Source organism: Sinohyriopsis cumingii, chromosome 13 (assembly GCF_028554795.1).
Source record: "Sinohyriopsis cumingii isolate HCF-2022 chromosome 13, ASM2855479v2, whole genome shotgun sequence".
NCBI classification, from domain to species: domain Eukaryota; kingdom Metazoa; phylum Mollusca; class Bivalvia; order Unionida; family Unionidae; genus Sinohyriopsis; species Sinohyriopsis cumingii.
Window position 1 is genome coordinate 21,224,143 of NC_142973.1, and position 20,909 is coordinate 21,245,051.

General features: G+C 35.1%; 1 protein-coding gene across 1 annotated transcript in view; it reads left to right on the forward strand.

The window, feature by feature from the left end:
• The first annotated feature begins 887 nt into the window (after positions 1-887).
• Positions 888-20,909, forward strand: part of LOC149785032 (uncharacterized) — a 66,286-nt gene continuing 46,264 nt past the window's right edge. Inside the window, exons 1-2 of the mRNA XM_089978737.1 lie at positions 888-2,140; positions 18,987-19,087. Of these exons, the coding sequence (XP_089834863.1) occupies positions 928-2,140; positions 18,987-19,087 (1,314 nt within the window). The 5' untranslated portion in view covers positions 888-927. The remainder of the gene's footprint in view (positions 2,141-18,986; positions 19,088-20,909) is intronic.

The window sequence follows — 20,909 nt, forward strand, 5'->3', positions numbered from 1 at the left end:
TGTGCAACTTACTTCACCCATATGGTGGTTCCCTGTTACCCTTAATCTATGTTATTTAGTGAGAGAAAAAAAAATTATTATTCAGTTCTTTGAGTTTCATTTTTTGATACTATAAGGAGAGAGTTGGGGGCTGGGCTCCAGCTCGCTTTTGCGTTATTCACATCAGCAGGCGGTATTACCGAATATCCTCCCCCATCTCTCCCTTTGTATCGAAGCTTCACCTTACATAAAAAGTCCTTTAGACAAAAACGTTTTTAATAGTATTCATTATTTGATAATTTTTATCACCTGGCCACAGGAAAGCATTGATGCTATTACATAATCAATTATTTTTAAAACCACTTTATTTTCATAATCCACATCTATATATAATATATTGTTCCTCTGATATTTGTATTTTTTTAAAAAAAATTTAAATACATATTTCCAAAATCACTTGTATCCTATTATTTTTTGTTTTATCACATTCGGCAATCGTATGTAGTTTGGTAAAATTTGCTGTTTTGCATAAAGGGCATTTCGGTATTATCCTAATCATACGATGTATAGCTATCATGTGCCGAAATATGGCGATAAACCCTACAACAACAAACACAAGAATGAAATCTGAGGCCGATAGAATGAATGGCTTAACGCATCATAAAAACAAATAAAAATGCACGTGGAGATTATTTATTTGTTCAAATGATTGTTTGCCTTTCCTCTATTTATAAGGTAATAATCAGCAAATTTTATTTAACATTTAGATAATATTGTTTCAGAGAATGCCTCCTTACGAATGGCTTTACAAAAAGAACCACACGGACAACCACAGTTGAATTGAATTGAGATGCCAATGAGCGTGCTCATAAATCACGTGATTTGGGAAATTTGGCGCTTTGGACCTGAATAGCGAACCCCATGTCCGACTCGTAAACGGGGTTTGATATGTCGCTTGAAGGGGGGCAAAAGGGGAATAAACATGGCGGCCCCCATGAAAACGGGCATGAAAACGTCGAGTGCGAAAGTGTAAATGCTCTTGTTAAAAATTTAAACAAAAACCGCGTCATTAACGGCGTTTATGACAATGAACACACGGAGAAAATCCAACATGGCGGCGCCAGTACTGGTGACAACAGTGAAAAGTCGGAATTGTCTGAAAGTCTTCATTTCTTGTCGTCAGACACTGAAATGGACAGCTATGACAGATCAATGGTGGAAAATAATACCGAATGGCTAAAGACAAGATGCAGAAATTTAGATCCAGTCGTATTTGGTATTGTTCAATCGTCCGCAGAAGATGGTATGACCTTAGATAAGAAGGATCTTTCGGATACGGGGGTGGGGGATTTAATCAACATTGATAGCATATCTGACCATGTAGAAAGCCTACCGCTGTGCTCAGAATCGGTTGAAGTTCTTGTTCAAGACGGATCTATATTCACTCGTCATGGAGAAGTGGAAGTCGCCTCAGCTCTTTCAGTTAGTGGCACAATGGACACTCCCTCATTGTCATTAGGGTTGACACCAGCATCAGAAATGACAATTGATAAAATTTTTGATGATGCCAAAGACAAAAGTAATACATTGATGACACCTCAAGAACTAGAATCTATGCCTGAAGAAGGTTTGGAATTTGTTGAATCTGTTGGACCTAAAAGTACAGTTCAGTATTCTGTCAGAGATGGTGTTCTTTCCATTACCAACCCCAAAATAAAAGATACTTCTATCTCATTACTCGAAGACCTCATAGAGACTGGTGTAGACAATGAAAGTAAAGTTTTAAGTTTAGAACAAAATTCTCAGACAACAGTTGTGAATAGTTCCATTCAAAATAGTGTAATGTTAAATAATTCTATACTTCAGACTTCTCCACATATGCACAAGTCAGCAAATGTTGAGAATTCTAATAATTTATCAACATCTGATCAACAAGGAAATTTTACTCTCGCGACAATATCCATTTCCACAGACAAAGCAACAAACTCCACTCAGATTCTTGTTGATACAAGTCAAGGACAGCAGTTGTATCATATAAACACAGCAGATTTGACACAAGCGACTAGTGCTCTGATGCCACTGACATCTGGCGAGATTAAAGCAGTTGGTGAACAGAATATGCCAGTCTCAACAGGAACTGCAGTAGTGTCTCCTTTAACAGGTATTTTTTTATTGTTGGAAACCATATTCTTTTGTTAGGAATAATGATGAAAGGTCAGTGAATATACCACCATGTCAGCCAATTCTGTGAGTGGTAATTCTGTGCAACGATACATCTGTTGTGTAAACATTGGTTCGCATGTTTTTGGTCGAAAATCCAGTTTGTATCAAGAAAGAATGGTCGTCCTTTAATTAAGGAAAGTGAAATTCATAAATTGTACAAAAATATCCCACATTTCTATTCTAAATGCATATGAAAATGTGATTTCTAAATGTCAACATGAAGACGCCAATACTTGTAAAATTGAAAGTTGTCCCACACATACTTAAAGTCTGCTATACAACTTGTCAATTTGCCACTAGAACAATATTCTCAAGAAATTTCCGGGCATATAGTCTGTTTCTACATTTTCTTAATACTTTTTCCCCCACAAACTAGATGTAAAAACATTACATCCTATTGTTGTTTCTCTTCCACATAATAGCTTAATTTTATAAAATGTTGAACTTCTTCTCATTCTTTTACAAGATCGGTTTATTTTGCCTAATATCTCTTGCCAATTATTGGCATTGTTACGTTTAATTTTGTAAAACCAATTATAAACCTGACCTAATTACTTGACTGTAATGCTGACAGAAAGAGCCCAAAGTAATGTATTTCATTTCCATAGCTCAATGCATAAACATTACATCTTCTCAAAGCTATGCGCAAAATAGGCCAACATGTCATGAGTCCTGAAAACACAGGGGTGGTGTCCCCTGTGTCCAAAATTAATATTATTTTGAACAGAAAATTCTGGTGACTATTGCCGCTTTTCAAATGTTAAGCATTGCAGTATTTTACTTTTGTCAATCTGTTGAATTTGGTATGCGTTTTGCATCAATATTGGTGACAGAAACGTTAAGTGCACAGAAAAGCCAGACAGCGGTATTTGCATTATGCCTAGTGTGATTAGTCAAATAGTCAGATAAGCGATTGATATCTATGCAAGTCCAAATAATCATCAATACAAATGTTATTGCAGGTAATCGTGTTTAGGGAATCAGTTTAATATGTTAAAATTACTGTTATGTTGAATTAGGACTACATGTTACTTCATTTAATTCAGGGGTGTCAAATATACATCAGTCTGGCCCGCAGGCTGCCATATATACTCGTGTATAAGCCGAATAATTTGGGAAAAAAGAAATGCCTGGAAGGGGGGAGGGTCAGCTTATCCGCGGGCCAATGTCTAAACTTGACAGTTTTTAGATCTTTTTGTAATGGTTGTGAATCTTGTGATACGAACAATAATTTTTTTCCATGTCCTAAGACATAGGCATGTAAAAAAAAAAGTAACTTTTGGTGACCTGACAGTTATTAAACTGTTATAAAGTACTATGATTAATATTGTTATTATTTTGTATGTGCATATTTTCTGATTTCTCCAACATGAAGTTAAAGGTAAAAATACAGACTTCATAATTTGTGGTCTGTTTGAGTTTACCAGGGAGACCATGCTGAACTATAATGTACAGTACTTACACAGTGCAAAACATGCATAGCATCACTTAAATCCTTATTTCCAAACATATTAGATGCAGATTTTACTTATTGTTTCGACCAAATTACATTCTTCTAGATAACATTTCAGCCAGTCCTTAATAGCAGTTCCATTTATGTTGAATCACACGCTTACGAGTTACTCATTTTCACTGATATAATCGATCCTACAAAATGATGTAATATTTTTAAAAAGGTATGCACGTTTAATTGTACAAGGCACATAACCATCATAATTTTCATGTTCATGAAGAGTGGTATTAATAAAAGCTAAAATTCTCATATAGATCAACTAAGATCAACATCAGTCAATTTTAGTTTTGTGTTTTAGCTGACCAAACATCATAACTTTCCACACAATGGAAAGCTTGATATTTCAGCATCTCCTTTGTTGATAGTCAGTGAATTTGTCGTTCGTTTTGCGACAGCATTACAGGCCAGTTAATCAGTAAAACCCTGAAACTGGCTTGTGATAAGAGGGAATTTTGACCGGTAACTATGCCAGTACAAAAGTACCAAAATGGCCAGCCTCAAAGTACCCTACATTTGGCAGCTATTTTCCCCTCTTTGTATATCTGACCTTATTCCCATATTGTCAACTCGTAAAGAATTTAGTATTCAGAGATCTTGGAAACGCTTAATTACGCATATTTGGATGCCAATTTTTGATCTGGGGCACAGAAAATCACTGAGGCGTGAGTCCTCTGTATGCGTGTAATAGGTGTGCGGCAAAATTCAGAGACTTGCCAGTCCTGCTTCAGCCACTTGCTTTGTGGGAAAATGTGTTGATCAGTTTGTTGTGCTGATATTTACAATGACATAATTCAGTGACTGAAAGACCCCTTGATGTACATACATGTTGCCATTTTATAAGAGTACATAAAAAAAGAACATGATGCAATAGTTGGGCGGCTAGTTCAAGGGCTTTGACTAGTGGCCGGGTAGGAAAATGTACTGATATTTACAGTGATTGAATTCAGAGGCAGAAAGACCCAGAGATGTGCATGTGGTCATTTATAAAAATACATCAAAATAAACAACTTTAGCTTTCGTTATTGTGTTCATTTCCGAATGTAGCGGAATAAGCAGTGCATGTGACCTCAGAATCAAGACATATTGAGACTTAGACAAAATGCCATTTGTAAGTGGGTGACAAGTCGCCTAAAAATTTAAACTTTGCCTTCATCTGTTAGGAAAGTGAAAATGAATTCGCCCTGTGATTATTTAAGAGGTACATTGACTGACCATACCATATTATTTTTTAATGCCCCTCGCCTTAGCCCGGTTAGTTCTAGTGTTGTAGCGAAATATATTCATCAAGGCATCAGTAGCTAGGCCTAGTTTTTATATCAATTACGCTGACAAACAAACTCTTGCCCATTCATAAGCATTATGTTTTGATAGCTGATTGACCATTAACCCTTTTCCGAATAAGGTAGCAAATATCAATTTCCTGCAAGCTATCCTCTGATGATAAACATACAAACTTGTGTTTTAAGATCAGAATTGGTGATCTGGATATATATACAATGGCCACTGCTTTGATTATACAGAACATCTGCTAAGTCAAGTCTTTATTAAGGAATGGCGTAAACAAATGCTAACTATTGATAACCGAAACTTACTAGCCCATCAGACTATTAACAGTTCACAGGCAGGCCTATGCGTATGGGGTCGAATAGGTAACAGGTATTCTATTTATAGCGTGCTGCACTTTGTAACTATGCTCTGTGAGGTAACGGGTTAAGCAGTGTAGTGTATGTTACGTTTAACAGCAGTTTTAACCATTTTACAATTTTGGTACACATCTATTATATGTGGAAAAATTTAACAGTAAAGTCGGATTGTTATAGCCATGTAATTATTTTTCATGGAAGAATTTTTTATGTGCTTTTAAATCTTGAGAGAACTCATTCACCGTCATGTCAATGAGGCCGCGTGACCAACCATAGCTGCCATTTCTTATACTCGAAATTTACAAGTTTTTCGTCTGCGTCTACATCACTAAGTCATCTGAATTTGATAATTTATAAAAACTAATTGCTACCTACATCAATATCAAAGCCTTTACCTAAGTTATTGAAGCTTTCATAGCTGTGATTCTAATCTTGAAAAGTACTGAATGAAATCCGCTACCTCCATTTTGGAGAGTGGAGAATATAGCCCAGTTACTTTAAATAGCAGATTTCGACCAGAGCATAAACAGCAACCACGTGATGTGACATAATGGTCATTCACAGCAGTGAATGAGGTACCGTATTTGCCGTATATGTTGGGACACCATAAATTAATTTTAAAAGTAAATTTTTTGTGCACTGTGTTCTGGAACGTATCATTTCTTTTGAGTCGTAAGTTGTGGGACACCTTTTAAATCGTTCGAAAATTACATGTCGGAAATTGCACTCCAACGAAAATTTTATTTTTAAAAATATAAAACTGTACTTGAGATAAAACTCTTGAATCCACTGCAGCAACATCTCATTAACACAACCATTCTCCTGCACACTTACGATCTATTCTTTTGATACATGAATATTTGTTTAGCTTTCTTGTACCATGAAAAATTGTTAGAGGCAACACACCACCTGAAGCGGAAACTGCAAGGATAAAAGTCTGATGTTTTCAAATCTGCACTAGTCTTGCTAATTCTCACACTTTTGACGCCCATCTTATCGTCAGTCCATCCAGGAATGCGATCAAAGTACACTAGAGTTTCATCCATGTTAATGGTCATATTGTCGGCAAAATGATGATCTGTTTCTCTTCTAGCCATCGTGAATTCATCACATGATTTTTTTTCTCCAAATAATCTTGGTGACGCTGGGTCATCGACATCTGTGCACAAAGCACTATATTGTGTCACTTTAAAATGTTGATCCATTGTTTCAATTTATTTTCAAAATTTCCGTGAATATAATTGAAAAGGAACCCAAGTTTGCTTCCATATCTCGGCCGTCTTTGTATATTCAAAAAAAAAAATCGGCTCACTTCACAGAATCCAGTCAGCTTCCGATGTCATCTTGCTTTGCAATAGAATAACCTTTGTTTTGATATCCTTTGCCAAAAAAAGTAACCAAAGTTGGCTTCTGAGATAGGCTTTCTTTGTAAAAAAAATAACCCTTTGTCTTTGATGTCATGTCGGTAGGTTCAAAGAAGGAGTTAACTGTTTGCTGCCAGTCATGTTTATTCACCACCAGGACTTCTATGTGCTTGGCATCTGTGGTTACAATTAATACAAAGGAGCATTGATGTCTGCGGGTAAATAGTAAGGATAATTTTGTAACCCGAGCTGGGGAAAAGATTGTCACTTGCGCTCAAGTGAACGTGTTTTCAAATGATGATTTTTATTTGCGAGATACTGTCATACAGTAGACCTGGATATAATTCAATCTTTATTATTTTCCACTCAACACCGTGTCATGTGTGAATGGCGTTTTTAAGATATTAGTTGACTATTTCCCTCTTGTTTGCGATTTTGCTGGCTCCAGTTTTCAGTCAGATAACATGTTCAAACCTTTGAGCACAACCACACACAATTGTTTCTCATTGTTCATGTCAATGAACAATGTGGTGTGTGGTATCGAACATAATTGATACACGCTACAGTATAGAATCCTACACTACTTATACAGATTTTGTGGAAATATTTTATTCTTTAATGCTTATGTTGAAAAAAAAAGAATAAATGATAACAACACAAGGTTAGTTTCTTTCTTTTTATTATCAGTTAAGCATTTTATTTATCTATTTTATTGCAACGTGGGGGGGGGGCAAGCACAAATGCAATACAGATTTATTTCATTTCTTAAGTCTTGGGACATATGACCAAAGTGAGATAAAAATGTTTCACCGTAAGTTCTGGGACAGGAAAAAAAATAATTTTATCGTGTCCCAACATAAGCGGTAAATACAGTATCTAATATGCATAGCTGCCAAGTGTCCTGTTTTTTCCGTATTTGTCCCGTATTTTGGACCTGAATATGGGTGTATGTTTTTTTAAGGAAAAAAATATGTTTTTTATTTTTAAAAAATAGTAAAAAAATTCCTTGCAATTTTCAGTTTAGAAAGGGCACTCGGTTCCATTCTGATAGAAATGTATCACATGTATATAGGAATACAGTTCTACAATATGATTGGTTCATTCGAAATCGAGGCTACGATGCCTGTCTATCCGCCATATTGGATTTCGCAAACAGTTACCACTGTCACTGTATCTCATTTTTGTAATATTCAGCTTCTAATCATGTTGAATAGGAAAGCAGAATATTCAGAATTTTCTCCAGGAAAGACAAAAAAAACACAGAACTAGGACAATTGTGCCATCTTATTTAGATTTGTGAAACCATCTAGTAAAGGAGAAAACTCTACGTTTTACAAGTGGTGTAACGTGATTTCACTGTTGGGCGCCAATGAAATAAAGAGCACGAAAAAGCTAATAAACATCAGCTTGCTGTTTCATCATACACAGCTCAGCCTGAACTTATGACGTATATAAATACCAGAGAGAACCTTGATGTAATTTGATCGAAATTTTGTTTATTAAATTTCTTTTGGAAATTAACCTTCCTCTTTCAGTTACTGGTGTTGCTGGCGATTTATTTCGCATGTTTTCCAGACAGTAAAATTGCAAAGGATTACTCATATGCTAGAACGAAAACAGTTCAATAAGAAAATCACACAGAATTGAGAGTTGATACATTCAAATTGATAATGATTGGAAAAAAATGAGGTGTGGAAAAGGCTACTATAAAAAGTCTGTCTGAGTGGGTTGCACTCTTGCACCTTCTGAATGGGCACCCAAATGGAATATGGTACAACACATGCATGTTTGACCTTAAATAATTATGTAAAGCACTGTCCAATTTTACTGATGGTTGTATATGTTATAAATAATTACATATGCAATAAAATTTTAAAAATCGGTATTTGTTCCTGAAAATCAGTATTTTTGTCACAAGAAGTCAGTATTTTTTTATTCGGGGGTTGACAGCTATTAATATTGGGTATTCCCTGAAGGTGGTGCTACGAAAACCTGCTACAAATGGCCACTGTTTACAGCAGGTGTCAAAAGGCACTTCCATGTGAATTGAGTAGAGGCATCAAAATGAGCTTCTATGCGAATGGAGTAGAGGTGTCTAAAGGTACTGCTATGCAAATTGAGCAGGTACGTCCAAAGGCACTTGCATGAGGTAAAGGGTTAACAGACCCATTATTTCCGAATCGAGACCACTCTTTATTCCAAAATACCCATCTTATCCTACTTTTTGCAAAGGTTCATCTGTCTGTTCGCAGTTAATAACTATGTGCCTTAGATGTGAGACCAAAAAGTCTAATATGCAGACACAAAATCAGATTCCGACCACAGGCGAATTTTGGGTAGAAACAAAATCAGGTCCAAAAAATGAGGTTTTTCCGCTTGTATTTTCTAGTGCAGCTAGAATTTTCAGATTATTTGGTATCATTGTGGAGCTACATCTGTCTACCTTTCTATAATACCACCCACTTTAGTGTATCATACATGACCTTGACGCTACAGAGATCGGCAGTAGGCTACTACCTCCTGCCACGTAAACTCGTCACCAGGGGTAATGTTTTAAAGACCAAATCCATTTGTGAAAAGACAAATTATTGTACAGGATATCCAATAATATTGCTCCTGAATATTTATAATCACTATATCAGTATAGGCTACCTGGCAGTACTCCCCAATATATCTGGTGGCTTCAGAGATGTAGCTAAAATAAAAACATTCCTTTGTATGAGGGCCTCAAGGTAGATTTGTTATTAGCTAATTGTGTTACCCTCTTTAAATAAAGTCATTATTATTATTATTATTATTATTATTATTATTATTATTATTGGTGTATATGAAGTTATGAACTTAAAACAATCACGGTATGTATTAATGTTTACAAGTGTGCATGTGTGTTTCATATGGTGCTGGAGAGAATCCGGTCGATAATAACTTAAGGTGACCCTAGGGCATACACAGACATCAATGGTGCATCTACACTAACCTTCGTGTCTAGTTTCTAATTTTAAATATGAAAACAATATTTATATATCTGTACAGTCTTGTAAGGGGACAATAATGTTATGTTACACTTCAACTGCTGCATGTAGATAACAGTGATATACAGAAGTAATTGTTTATTTACCTCACTGACATTCACAGTTTGCATTTCAATGGAAGCATATACACCACTCCCTCAATAACTCGCGAACCCGCTTATAATGTGGGGTCGGGTGTGGATACCATTTTTTAAACCTGAAAATACCCCAAAAATCGATCCCTATTTGTTGAACTTGAAGAAAATTGCGATCAAAATTGGTAATGGAAACTATGATGTATTGCTTGTTTGATCGTCAAAAATGGTAGATAGGACCTGGAAATTTTAATCAACACTGAAATATCAGATTTAAAAATAGGTCATAAATTTTTTTACATATTCTTTCCAAACGACATTCCTAGTACACCGCAATTAACGTTATATAAGGAAATTTCAATCAATGAAAATGTCACTTACGCGGAGTGGAGTCAGTACTTTAATAAATAAATACAAATTAAATAAATTTTTATCAATTGAAATCTGTATTCTAGTTCTGTGTTTTAGTTCCTTTTAAGTGTAATCGTCATAAATGCAATGTGTCCTCTTGTAATTAAACGTAAAATGCGTCAATCTACCATAACAGCTATGCCCGCAAACGTTTCTCTGAGAACCTGATTAAGTGCTGATCGTGTTTTGATAACTGACTTGCAGAAGTATTTGTTCTATTGCTGCAATGAATTAAAAGCTGGCCTCCTTTGTATTATCACATTAATTACGTCTTTTGAATCAAAATAAAGGAGGTGGAATAAAAGAAAAGTTAAAAGGCATATGTTGGGTGAACTCACTTCATTTGATCAATCGAACACTGTTATAAACGTTATTGTGTATGTAACATAAACTGTCTTAAATTAAACAACTCTTTCATAACTGTGATCAAAGATAACAAGGCAGCTAAGCAAAATGAATACTTCATAAAATAAAGAGCTTTATTTCACGGATACGGACCATTGTGGGCAAGTGAGTTTCAGAGAATTCTTGAACTGGTACTTAGAGATAACCTCAGGGATGATAAGAAATTTCATTATTGCTTCCAGTGAAATCATGACATCAATAGTGTGCTAATTGAACAATAAAAAATTTCAGTTTCGACGTAGACATGTCACAAAATAAATGTTGCGTGTTTTTGATAAAAAGGAATCTTGTTTGGTGGTGTATCAACAGTTGGTCTAGTTCCCTGTTTAAGTACTCCCGATTTGGCAGGATTCTATTAAACACCACTACGGGAACCAGACTAATCAAGAAAACAAACAGCAGTGATGTAATACACAGATTTTTCATGTACACGTGATGGTTGTTCAAACCAGCTGGAATGATCTTTCATATGTTGGATATTTTGATAATAAATGTTATTTAAGCAGAATAAGAAACTTCATTAGAAAAAGTGCATTACTAAAAATTATTATCAGCGTGATTGTAACTTGAGGATTAAATCATTAAACAGCGCAGTTCCCTAACTCTGCTTCCCTCCCCGTTTTCTCGATGTCAGGGTGATTTAAAAAAAAAAAGATGGCAGTCCCTTGGTAACTCTAGCCAAACTTATAGTGCCGTATATGTTTGTGAACCCCATTGTGCGCGAGTTATCGAGGGAGAGGTGTACTTTGATACTTGTTGCATCATCTACATCAGTCAGAGACCTGAATTTTGGGTCTAGACCACAACTGGTGTGACGTTGTCATTGTATCTTTGTCTTGGTCTTTGGAGCTTGCCACCTTGGCTGATTTCACAAGTGCAGTCATTTGCACTTCTGTTGCGAAAGTATGATACTTAAGATGCAAAATTATTGACATGGTTGGTGCTGCTTCATTGCACCATATTGTTATAATGGTTTTCATTGCTTTGAGCAGTTTAACAATATCTTCATTTGATATATCATCCTCTGATAAAGTGTTTAAAACTGACTGCCTGGTTTCCTTCCCTAATAGAGTATCTACAATGACAGGCTGCTGCACTAAAAATCTTTCAAACATAAGAACTATTATCATGTGTCTGGACATCTTGATTGAGAATGTTTAGGAAGCTACAACAGCGCTTGGTTGGATTTCAGCATGGTATTACCGTATTTACCGTATATGTTGGGACACCGTATTTGTTGGGACACCATAAATTAATTTTAAAAGTAATTTTTTTGTGCACTGTATGTTCTGGGACAGATCGTTTTTTTTTTTGAGTTGTAAGTTATGGGACACCATTTCAATCATTCGAAAATTACATGTTGGAAATTGCACTCCAACTGAAATTGTATTTTAAAAACTATAAAACTGTATACTTGAAATAAAACTCTTCAATCCACTGCAGCAGCATCTCATCAACACAACCCTTCTCCTGCACACGGACGATCTATTCTTTTGGTACATTAATATATTTTTAGCTTTCTCATACCGTGAAAAAATGTTAGAGACAACACATCACCTGAAGCGGAAACTGCAAGGATAAAAGTCTGATGTTTTCAAATCTGCAATAGTCTTGCTAAATCTCACACTTTTGACGCCCATCTTATAGTCAGTCCATCCAGGAATGCGATCAAAGTACACTAGAGTTTTATCTATGTTAATGATGATATTGTCGGCGAAATGATCTGTTCATCACGTGATTTTATTTTGCTCCAAATCTTCTGGATGATGTTGGGTCATCGATGTTCGCGCATGAAGCATTATATTGTAAGCTTTAAAAACTGTTCCATTGTTTCACTTTATTTTAAAAAATGTCATGAATACTGGTGAAAAGAAACCCAAGTTAGCTTCCATATCTCGGCCGTCTTTGTTTATTCGAAGCTAAAATATAAAAAATCGGCACACGTAAAAAAATCCAAGTCGGCTTCTGAGGTCAGCTTGCTTTGCAATAAAATAATCTTTGTATTGATATCCATTAAAAGAAATTCGGCTTCCGAGTCCAAAGTCGGCTTATGACGTTGGCTTTCTTTGTGATAAAAATAACCTTTGTCTTTGATGTCCTGTTGGTAAGTTCAAAGAAGAAGTTTACTGTTGGCTGCCAGCTGTGTTTATTTACCACCAGGGCTTCTATGTGCTTGGTATTTTTTGTAGTAATTATTACAAAGGTGCACTGATGTCTGCGGATAAATAGTAATGATACTTTTGTAATCCGCGCCAGCGAAAAGATTGTCACTTGCACTCAAGTGAATGTGTTTTTAAATAATTTTTTTTTTTTTTTTGCGAGATACTGTCATACAGTAGACCTGGATAAAAATTATTCTTGGTTATTTTGAGCCTAACACCGTGCAATGCGTGAATGGCAGTTGTCTTCAATATATTGGTTGATTATTTCCCTCTCGTTTGCGAATTCATCGACATCTGTGCACAAAGCACTATATTGCGTCAAAATTTGTTCCATTATTTCAATTTAGTTTCAAAATTCCCGTGAATATAATTGAAAAGAAACCCAAGTTTCTTCATATCTCGGCTGCCTTTGTATATTAAACAAAAAAATATATATATAAAAATCGGCTTACTTCACAAAATCCAGTCAGCTTCCGATGTCGGCTTGCTGTGCAATAAAATAACCTTTGTATTGATATCCTTTACCAAACAAAACAAAAAAGTAACCAAAGTCGGCTTCTGAGATCGGCTTGCTTTGTAATAAAAAATCACCTTTTGTCTTTGATCTCCTGTCGGTAGGTTCAAAGAAGGAGTTAACTGATTGCTGCCAGTCGTGTTTATTCACCACCAGGGCTTCTTTGTTCTATGTGTTTGGCATCTGTGGTTACAATTAATACAAAGTATTATTGACGTCTGCGGGTAAATAGTAAGGATAATTTTGTAACCCAAGCTGGTGGAAAGATTGTCAGTTACACTTAAGTGAATATGTTTTCAAATGATCATTTTTATTTGCGACATACTGTCATACAGTAGACCTGGATATAATTCAATCTTGATTATTTTACACCCAACACCGTATCATGCGTGAATGGTGTCTTCAAGATATCGGTTGACTATTTCCCTCTTGTTTGCGATTTTGTTGGCTCCAGTTTTCAGTCGGATAACATGTTCAAACTTTGGAGCACAACCACACACAATTGCTTCTCAATGTTCATGTGAACAACGTGGTGTGTGGTATCGGACATAATTGATACATGCTACAGTATAGAATTCTACGCTTACGGATTTTGTGGAAATATTTTATTCTTAAACGCTGATGTTGAAAAAAAAGGAATAAATGATAACAACACAAGGTTAGTTTCTTTCTTTTTATTATCAATTCAACATTTTATTTTTCTATTTTATTGCAACGTGCAGTGGGGTGGGGGGAAGCACAAATCCAATACAATTTTATTTCATTTCTTAAGTCTTGGGACATATGACCAAAGTGAAAAAATGTTTCACCATAAGTTCTGGGACAGGAAAAAAAAAATTATTTTATCGTGTCCCAACATATGCGGTAAATACGGTAGCAGTTGCACTTAGATAAAAAAAAAAGATACAGTGTTCAAGATCGTCACAAGAAGGCATGACATCTGGTGATCTTGCATCCCTCCCTGGGTTGCTAGATTTATATTGTGTACAGAGCACTTGATATATGGTGTGAACTTTGCCTCTTGAATAGCAACATCTATTTTGTCAGTACTGTTTCTTTAGGAAGTAACTTGTTGCCTTGTTGCCATGCCTTACTGGCATCAGCTAGTATTGCTCCTATATTTTTACCAGTGTGAGACTCGTGTATAGGTTTTCTCCGAATAAAAAAGCTTTTCAGGCACCATTCAAGTGAACTGTAATGGTTATGAAACTCTCTAGCCCTTGAAGTCCAGACATCTGTAGTAAAGACTACTGATTGTGCCTCTGATATGGTGTTTTGCACCTCTCCTCTTGTGTGAAGTTATAGGTCTGGGATGACTTTCTCTGTGAAATGTGTTCTTGATGGGATGATGAAGCAAGGATCTAGCGTATGAATCAAATTTCTCAAGGCTGGTGAATCAGCCACTGAAAAAGGGTGATATCATATATGCTTAGTGATTGTCTGTGATCTTTACTATGAAGAAATTATCCAAGATTTCAAAACTTAAGTCAATCTGAGTGGGTTGGTGGTTGTTACATGTTATGGCATTGGAGTAAGATTAACAGTTGTGGGGGGGGGGCAGAAATCATGTCATCTTTAAAGGAATTTCAGTCATTCAGTGATGCCATTTCAAATGATTATACATGTTTGTAATGTTTCCAGTTTTCCTCAGATGTTTAAAACTACTTCTCTAACTCCATTCTTATACTCCACAGGATGACCCTCAAGTCTTAGGTAACTCTAATTCAGTCTTTTCTGCCTTTTGCATCTGCTCCTTTTGACTGGTTGCTGGACTCGTCTTGGTTAACCTGCTGTTTGCTGTGTATGGCATGAAAACATAATAAACGCCTTAGTGATTAACCCTTTAGCTACTACAGCTGTTGTGCAGTTTCACTACTGCTGAGTGCTATCGTATCAGTTTCTGAGACTACTGAGGCTGGTTCTAGACTGAATACTAGAGCATCATCAAGGCTGACTACAGAAACTGACAATGAAAACATAGTTACATTTATATTCATTATTTCATCAGTTTTTGCTGGATTTCAGTGAAATAAAAAACAGCTCATCTTGTATAGTCTGTTATTCAAATATTTCAACTTTATATTACAAAGTTGAGAGTGGTACCTCTCAAAATAGTCATTATCCACACATAAATGATGATGTATATTCTAAAATATGCCCACATCTCCGTGATGCTGTTTTCATACCATTTCAGCCTCGGGTCTTGCTTTTGGTCCCCTATTTTCTTGACATAACTGTTTGTTTCACAAGTTTTTCCACCAGACATTCAGGAAATAACTTGAAAAAAAATCTTTCTCGTTGCTTAGTCCAAGCTTGATTATTGAACCACCATGAGAATCAAAATCATTGATCTCGAACACGGCAAGGTCATAACTCCATTGTGCAAGTGGGACTATGTCTGCCTCGTCATCCGATTAAAAATCACTTGCATCTGGTGTTGAAACAGGACTAATATCAATATCTGATCCATTTTCTAAGAATGATCCATTATACTCTTCAATATCACTTGCACTGAACCCTTTAAAGTTGCTCATATCTGAATCGCAATCCATCTTTGTTTGTCTTAACTACATGTGTTTCATAAAGTGCAGAAAAGTCCCAACAGTGTGTCTAAATTTAACCTCTCAGCTTTCACACTTATATCAAAATGTTGAGTAAAGAATCCTCTCATTGGTTATATAATCAAAAGTATGTAAACTTCTGTACTTTCAACCAATCAACGTTTAGTTAATGTAGCAGTCACGTCCGCATAGATGCGACACTGGGGTTTCGAGTACTGCTGAACTATACACACATAAGCGACACTTGGGTAATAAACTAGGCTTATCGACACTGCATATATGTGTCATTGGTGTTAAGGAGCTATTTACAGGTGATGCTTAGATGCGGTAGTCGTAGCTAAAGGGTTAAGACTAATTACAAGTGGGTTCGAGTCTTGCATTCAGCTAATGTGGGTATGTGAGAAAGCTTGCCATTAGCTTTCCTGGGTTTTTCCTGGTTCTTCCTCCACCATTAATACCATTAATGTGCTGAAAAATGGCGTTAAACCCTACAAAAACAACAACTACTAATTACAAGTTCTATCACCAGTTGCAAACAATTCTGCTAGTTTGTCAAATGCAAAGAGAAAAGAATTGTAATGTACATTGATAGTTTTAAGCAAACAATTTGTTTTCTCACAAATAATTTCATGTCTTTTATTACATTTTGAAGATATTGCTATATTAATTTTTTTTTAAAAACCCACAAGAACTATGGCAGTTTTCATGTACATGGAAACTTGTGTACAAAAAACGGGTTCGATTGCTAGAACAGAGATGACTAACAACCAAGTCTTTTACACAATACGTCTGTGTTGCGATAGCTCGACCTAATGGACTCTTTATTTAATAAAGAAAAGCCAAATGACTTATACTTATTCCAAGATCCGTAGGGGACCATGAAAAACCTTAAAAAATTAATTTGTCCTTGAAAGCCTTGAAAACACCTTAAAAATTCAGAATTTTGTCTTGGTACCTTGAAAAGCCTTGATTCTATTGAAACCTAAAGGAATTAATAAATAGTTTCGTTTGCAGATTTAAATATAAGAAAAAGAGAGGAAAAAAAACGATCTCTCACTTAGTTTGTCCTGGACCTTAAATTTCCACAACTGGCCACTGTGTAGTCATACGTTTTGAACTTCGGATGTAGCCACAGTTTCAATTTGAATCTTTTGTAAGCTTCAAAATGGCTGGTTGTCGATTCCAGCTTCAGTGGTTAGACAAGGAAAAATATAAAGTTTGGATCATGAGATCTTTTGCAGACAGCTTTGCAAAATGCAAATTATGCCAGATTGCTATTGATTTGGGTTCATTGGGAAAGAGTGCTCTACAGTCACATGCAGCTGGAAAAAAAACTAGCCCTTGTAAATTACATACTTGTCGTTAATGCAGCAAAACGAGAAGAAACCTTAAGCATAAAATTGTTTTCTATGAAAGAGGTATGTCTGCAAACACAGAGCTTCAAGTTTTATAAAAGAAACTGTATGTAGTCTTAATTATGAAATTTGTTTGATCCGGATCTTTTTTTGGATTTAATGGAAATAGGACAAACAATAATTGCAATGAGTGAGATAAATCTAAAAATATAGAATACAGCTAAGCTGAGAGAAATATTAATATAGCTAATATTAAATAGTTCAAAATATCGATAGGCTGTTTTTAAATAAGTGATAATATAAAAACAAATATTTTTTTGTTACTTTTTTTGTTATATTGGGGTATAAATACTGAGGTCTCAGCACAGGAGCCCACATTTAGATTTTTTCCCATGAATTTAATATTCATAGGTGGGTTTCAGACTGGTTTACAGCAGGGTTTCACTTTAAAAAGTATATTGCTATTCAAATCTCATTTTCATAGTTAGAATTTTTGAATTGGGGTCCTGTAAAGTCTTCCCATGACACGCTGCCTGTGAAAGGGTTTTTTCCGTCATTAAAGATTATGAAGGAGAGTGAGTATTGACAGTACAAGAAATGCTGGTGGAATTCGCCAACTTGACAAAAAATGCTTATTAATGCAGGCAGTGCTTACAGTAAGTACAGCATTTACTTGGATGAGCAGAGGAAAAAACCTTGAGCAAGAGAACAGTGGACAAAAAAGAAAACACTGAATGAAGATAACTATGCATTGAAAGCAGAGACCCATAGGAAAATTTAAATTATGACATAAAATAGTCTGAGGAAAAGTGTTAAGGACAAAATCATCGAACTTGGAGCTCTTGAAACACAGTTTGATGACAAACTACTAGAACTGAAAAATTCACTTTGAAATGTTTTTGACTTTGTAAATAGTGTAGTGCTATTAGAGTCAAATGAGCATAGTTCAATGACTACTTTATTCTAATGCCCTGATATAGGATGTTTAGTATTAATGGGAATGACATCAATGATAATACTCTTGATTTCATCTTTTTTTTTTTTAATTGCAAGAAATGTTCCTCGTATGAAGTAATAGTAAGTAGTAAGTTGTGTTTACATACAGTTTAATTTATGAATCCTTTAAAATTATTGAAATAAAATACCTTGAAAAACATGATTTTGAACCTTGAAAAAACCTGGAATTTTTTTAAATATGATACTAATCGTCTTATTCTTGATCACTGAATGTTTGTTTAACTTGTATCATTTTGTATCAGTTCTTTGTCTCATATTGATATGTGTTTCAAAATGGCAGAAGTATTGATCCATCCATGTAGTGATGAATTGTTTCACCCCTAATCATAAAGGTCAAAAAATAATCTCAAAAGGTTCTAATTCTAATCCAGCCATACCCATATAAGTGAGACATCAGTGACCTGTTAGCCCAGTTCATACTGAGTTTTGCATGGGTGAAATATATTTCTCAAGTAAAATGCTGGCACATACTGTGTGAAATTTCATCTTAATTTAAAAGGAGATAAAATTAGAGAGTGATTAAGGCATGAAAATGAGCACTTGCCCAACTTTTTTTGAAAATAGGAAAAATGCACTTGGTCCAGACTAATTAATTTGAAAATTTTATGTGTCCTACTTTGGAAAGAAAAGGTCCCAGGAGTATGGCTTTGGGATTTGCTTAGCTCTTTCCTGTCAAGTATTTTCTGAATATTCATTGTGTGGTATAAATATATTACTTTCTGTGTAATTTTAGGTTACTTACTTTTGCCAGTAGCCAAGGAAGATGGTGGAAAGACTGGTATGTTTATGACTATCCCAACCTCAGCGGTAGGCACTGCTGTCGTACAGACACAGGTATTTCATAATGGAAATTGCATGTTATTTTACAGTATACTAGTTAGCTGAAACATCTTAACAAAGTTTTGTAAGCCTTTGGTAATAAAGTACTTTGCAGATTGTCAGAAGGGATGATTGATGGAAGTACATGTATTCTGTTGTGGACTTTTGCAAACAGCAATGCATGGTCAGGAGTGGTAACAGCTGCATCCATCTCTATTTTTAAAGTGTGCATTCATTTAACATAAATTAAACATTGCAGATATTTTGTATGACCCTATTTCTTTTTCTATACTTTTTTATAGATCTGTTGATGTTGAGATAGTACTCTATTGTTACTTAGGATTAGATAAATATATCTATTGAGGATTACACTTGGTCCTTTACCATTTATATTTCTGATTTCCACCCTCAGTAGCTACATTAGTAGTTGATAAGGGTCTTCTTTTTTAATAGGATATTATTGCACCACATTTTATTGAATGAATACCTGATTTTACTATTTGAATATTTATTGCCAGTATTCAATCCGTATTTAAAACAAGTTCTTTTAGCAGCTGCAACAAATCTCACTTTACTATTGACTTGTTAATTTAGGAAGATATTTTTCAGAAAGCACTTTAAAAAGTTTTTATTTTAATATACTGAAATACAGATCCATTCGTACCCATGAAATCTGCCATCGTTGATTGTAGATAATTGGTGGTAGTCATTTATAATGGACAAAGCATGGGAGAACTATTACAGGGTTATTTTTAACCTGTTTTCCCACATCTGTGAAGCATATAGCTTGTCAAAGCCTAGCCCCCATTATTACAGAAAATTTCAGTTGAATACATACTTGTGTGCTCAACCGAGATATTTTGATCTTCATAAAATGTTATGACTAGCATGTGCATTGACACTTGTTTTGAGAATGAGGCTGTTTGGATTATTTTTGTTATAATTTACAAATGATGGCTTGTAAAACAAAAAAGTTGATTACATACTGAAGTTTGAGCAGCTTCATGAAAACTGGACCTAATCTGGTAAAATTTCCAGAGTTTGAACTGCTCTCAAATATCAAAAGGTGTGTTTAACAATTAAAGTTTGATATCATCAGTACTATTGTTGTACTAATTACAAATGGCTAAAATGGCTGAATATGGTTTTTAATTACTAGTTTCCATGATAATTAAAAAAACAACTGTAGAAAAACAAGAAGTTTCAGCATGGATATGCAGCATTTATTTATCAAAACCATGTTTTTAATTAAAACAAAACAGAATTTCCATTTGTTTTCAGATTGTTCCTTGATCTATGTCTTACCTGTTTTAGGAAATAGCAAGATTTTCATAACACTGTGCGTCAATTGGGAATGCCATAGTTTCCATTTTGCCATTTTTCCCTTCTGGGAACACAACTGAGAGCATTCCCATGAGTGGTTAGTGCATGGCTTCTGTTGGGTCGCCAGCTTCGTGTAATAATAGTTACCTTATGTGCATACCATATGGGTTGACTAATAAGATGTTTTTTGCTGCTTGTATGATTTATCTTACATTTCTGGTGTTGTCCCCAAAATGTCAGATAAATAAAGAGGTGGTGAGAAAAATGTGTTGGTGTAATGTTATGGTTGCTAAGTGACACTACATATCATGTGGGCTGTATTCAAGTTTGAATAACTCAGAAGTAGACATGTTCATATATAAATGATGCAATGAATATTTGAATACCAATGTCTGATTTGATTATTTGTCAAATATTATTTGAATATTCAAATATTTGTTCATCACCAATCTTGTTACTACCTGCAGTATTATTGTTATGAGATGGTCACCTTGATGTTTACCTTTTTTCACCT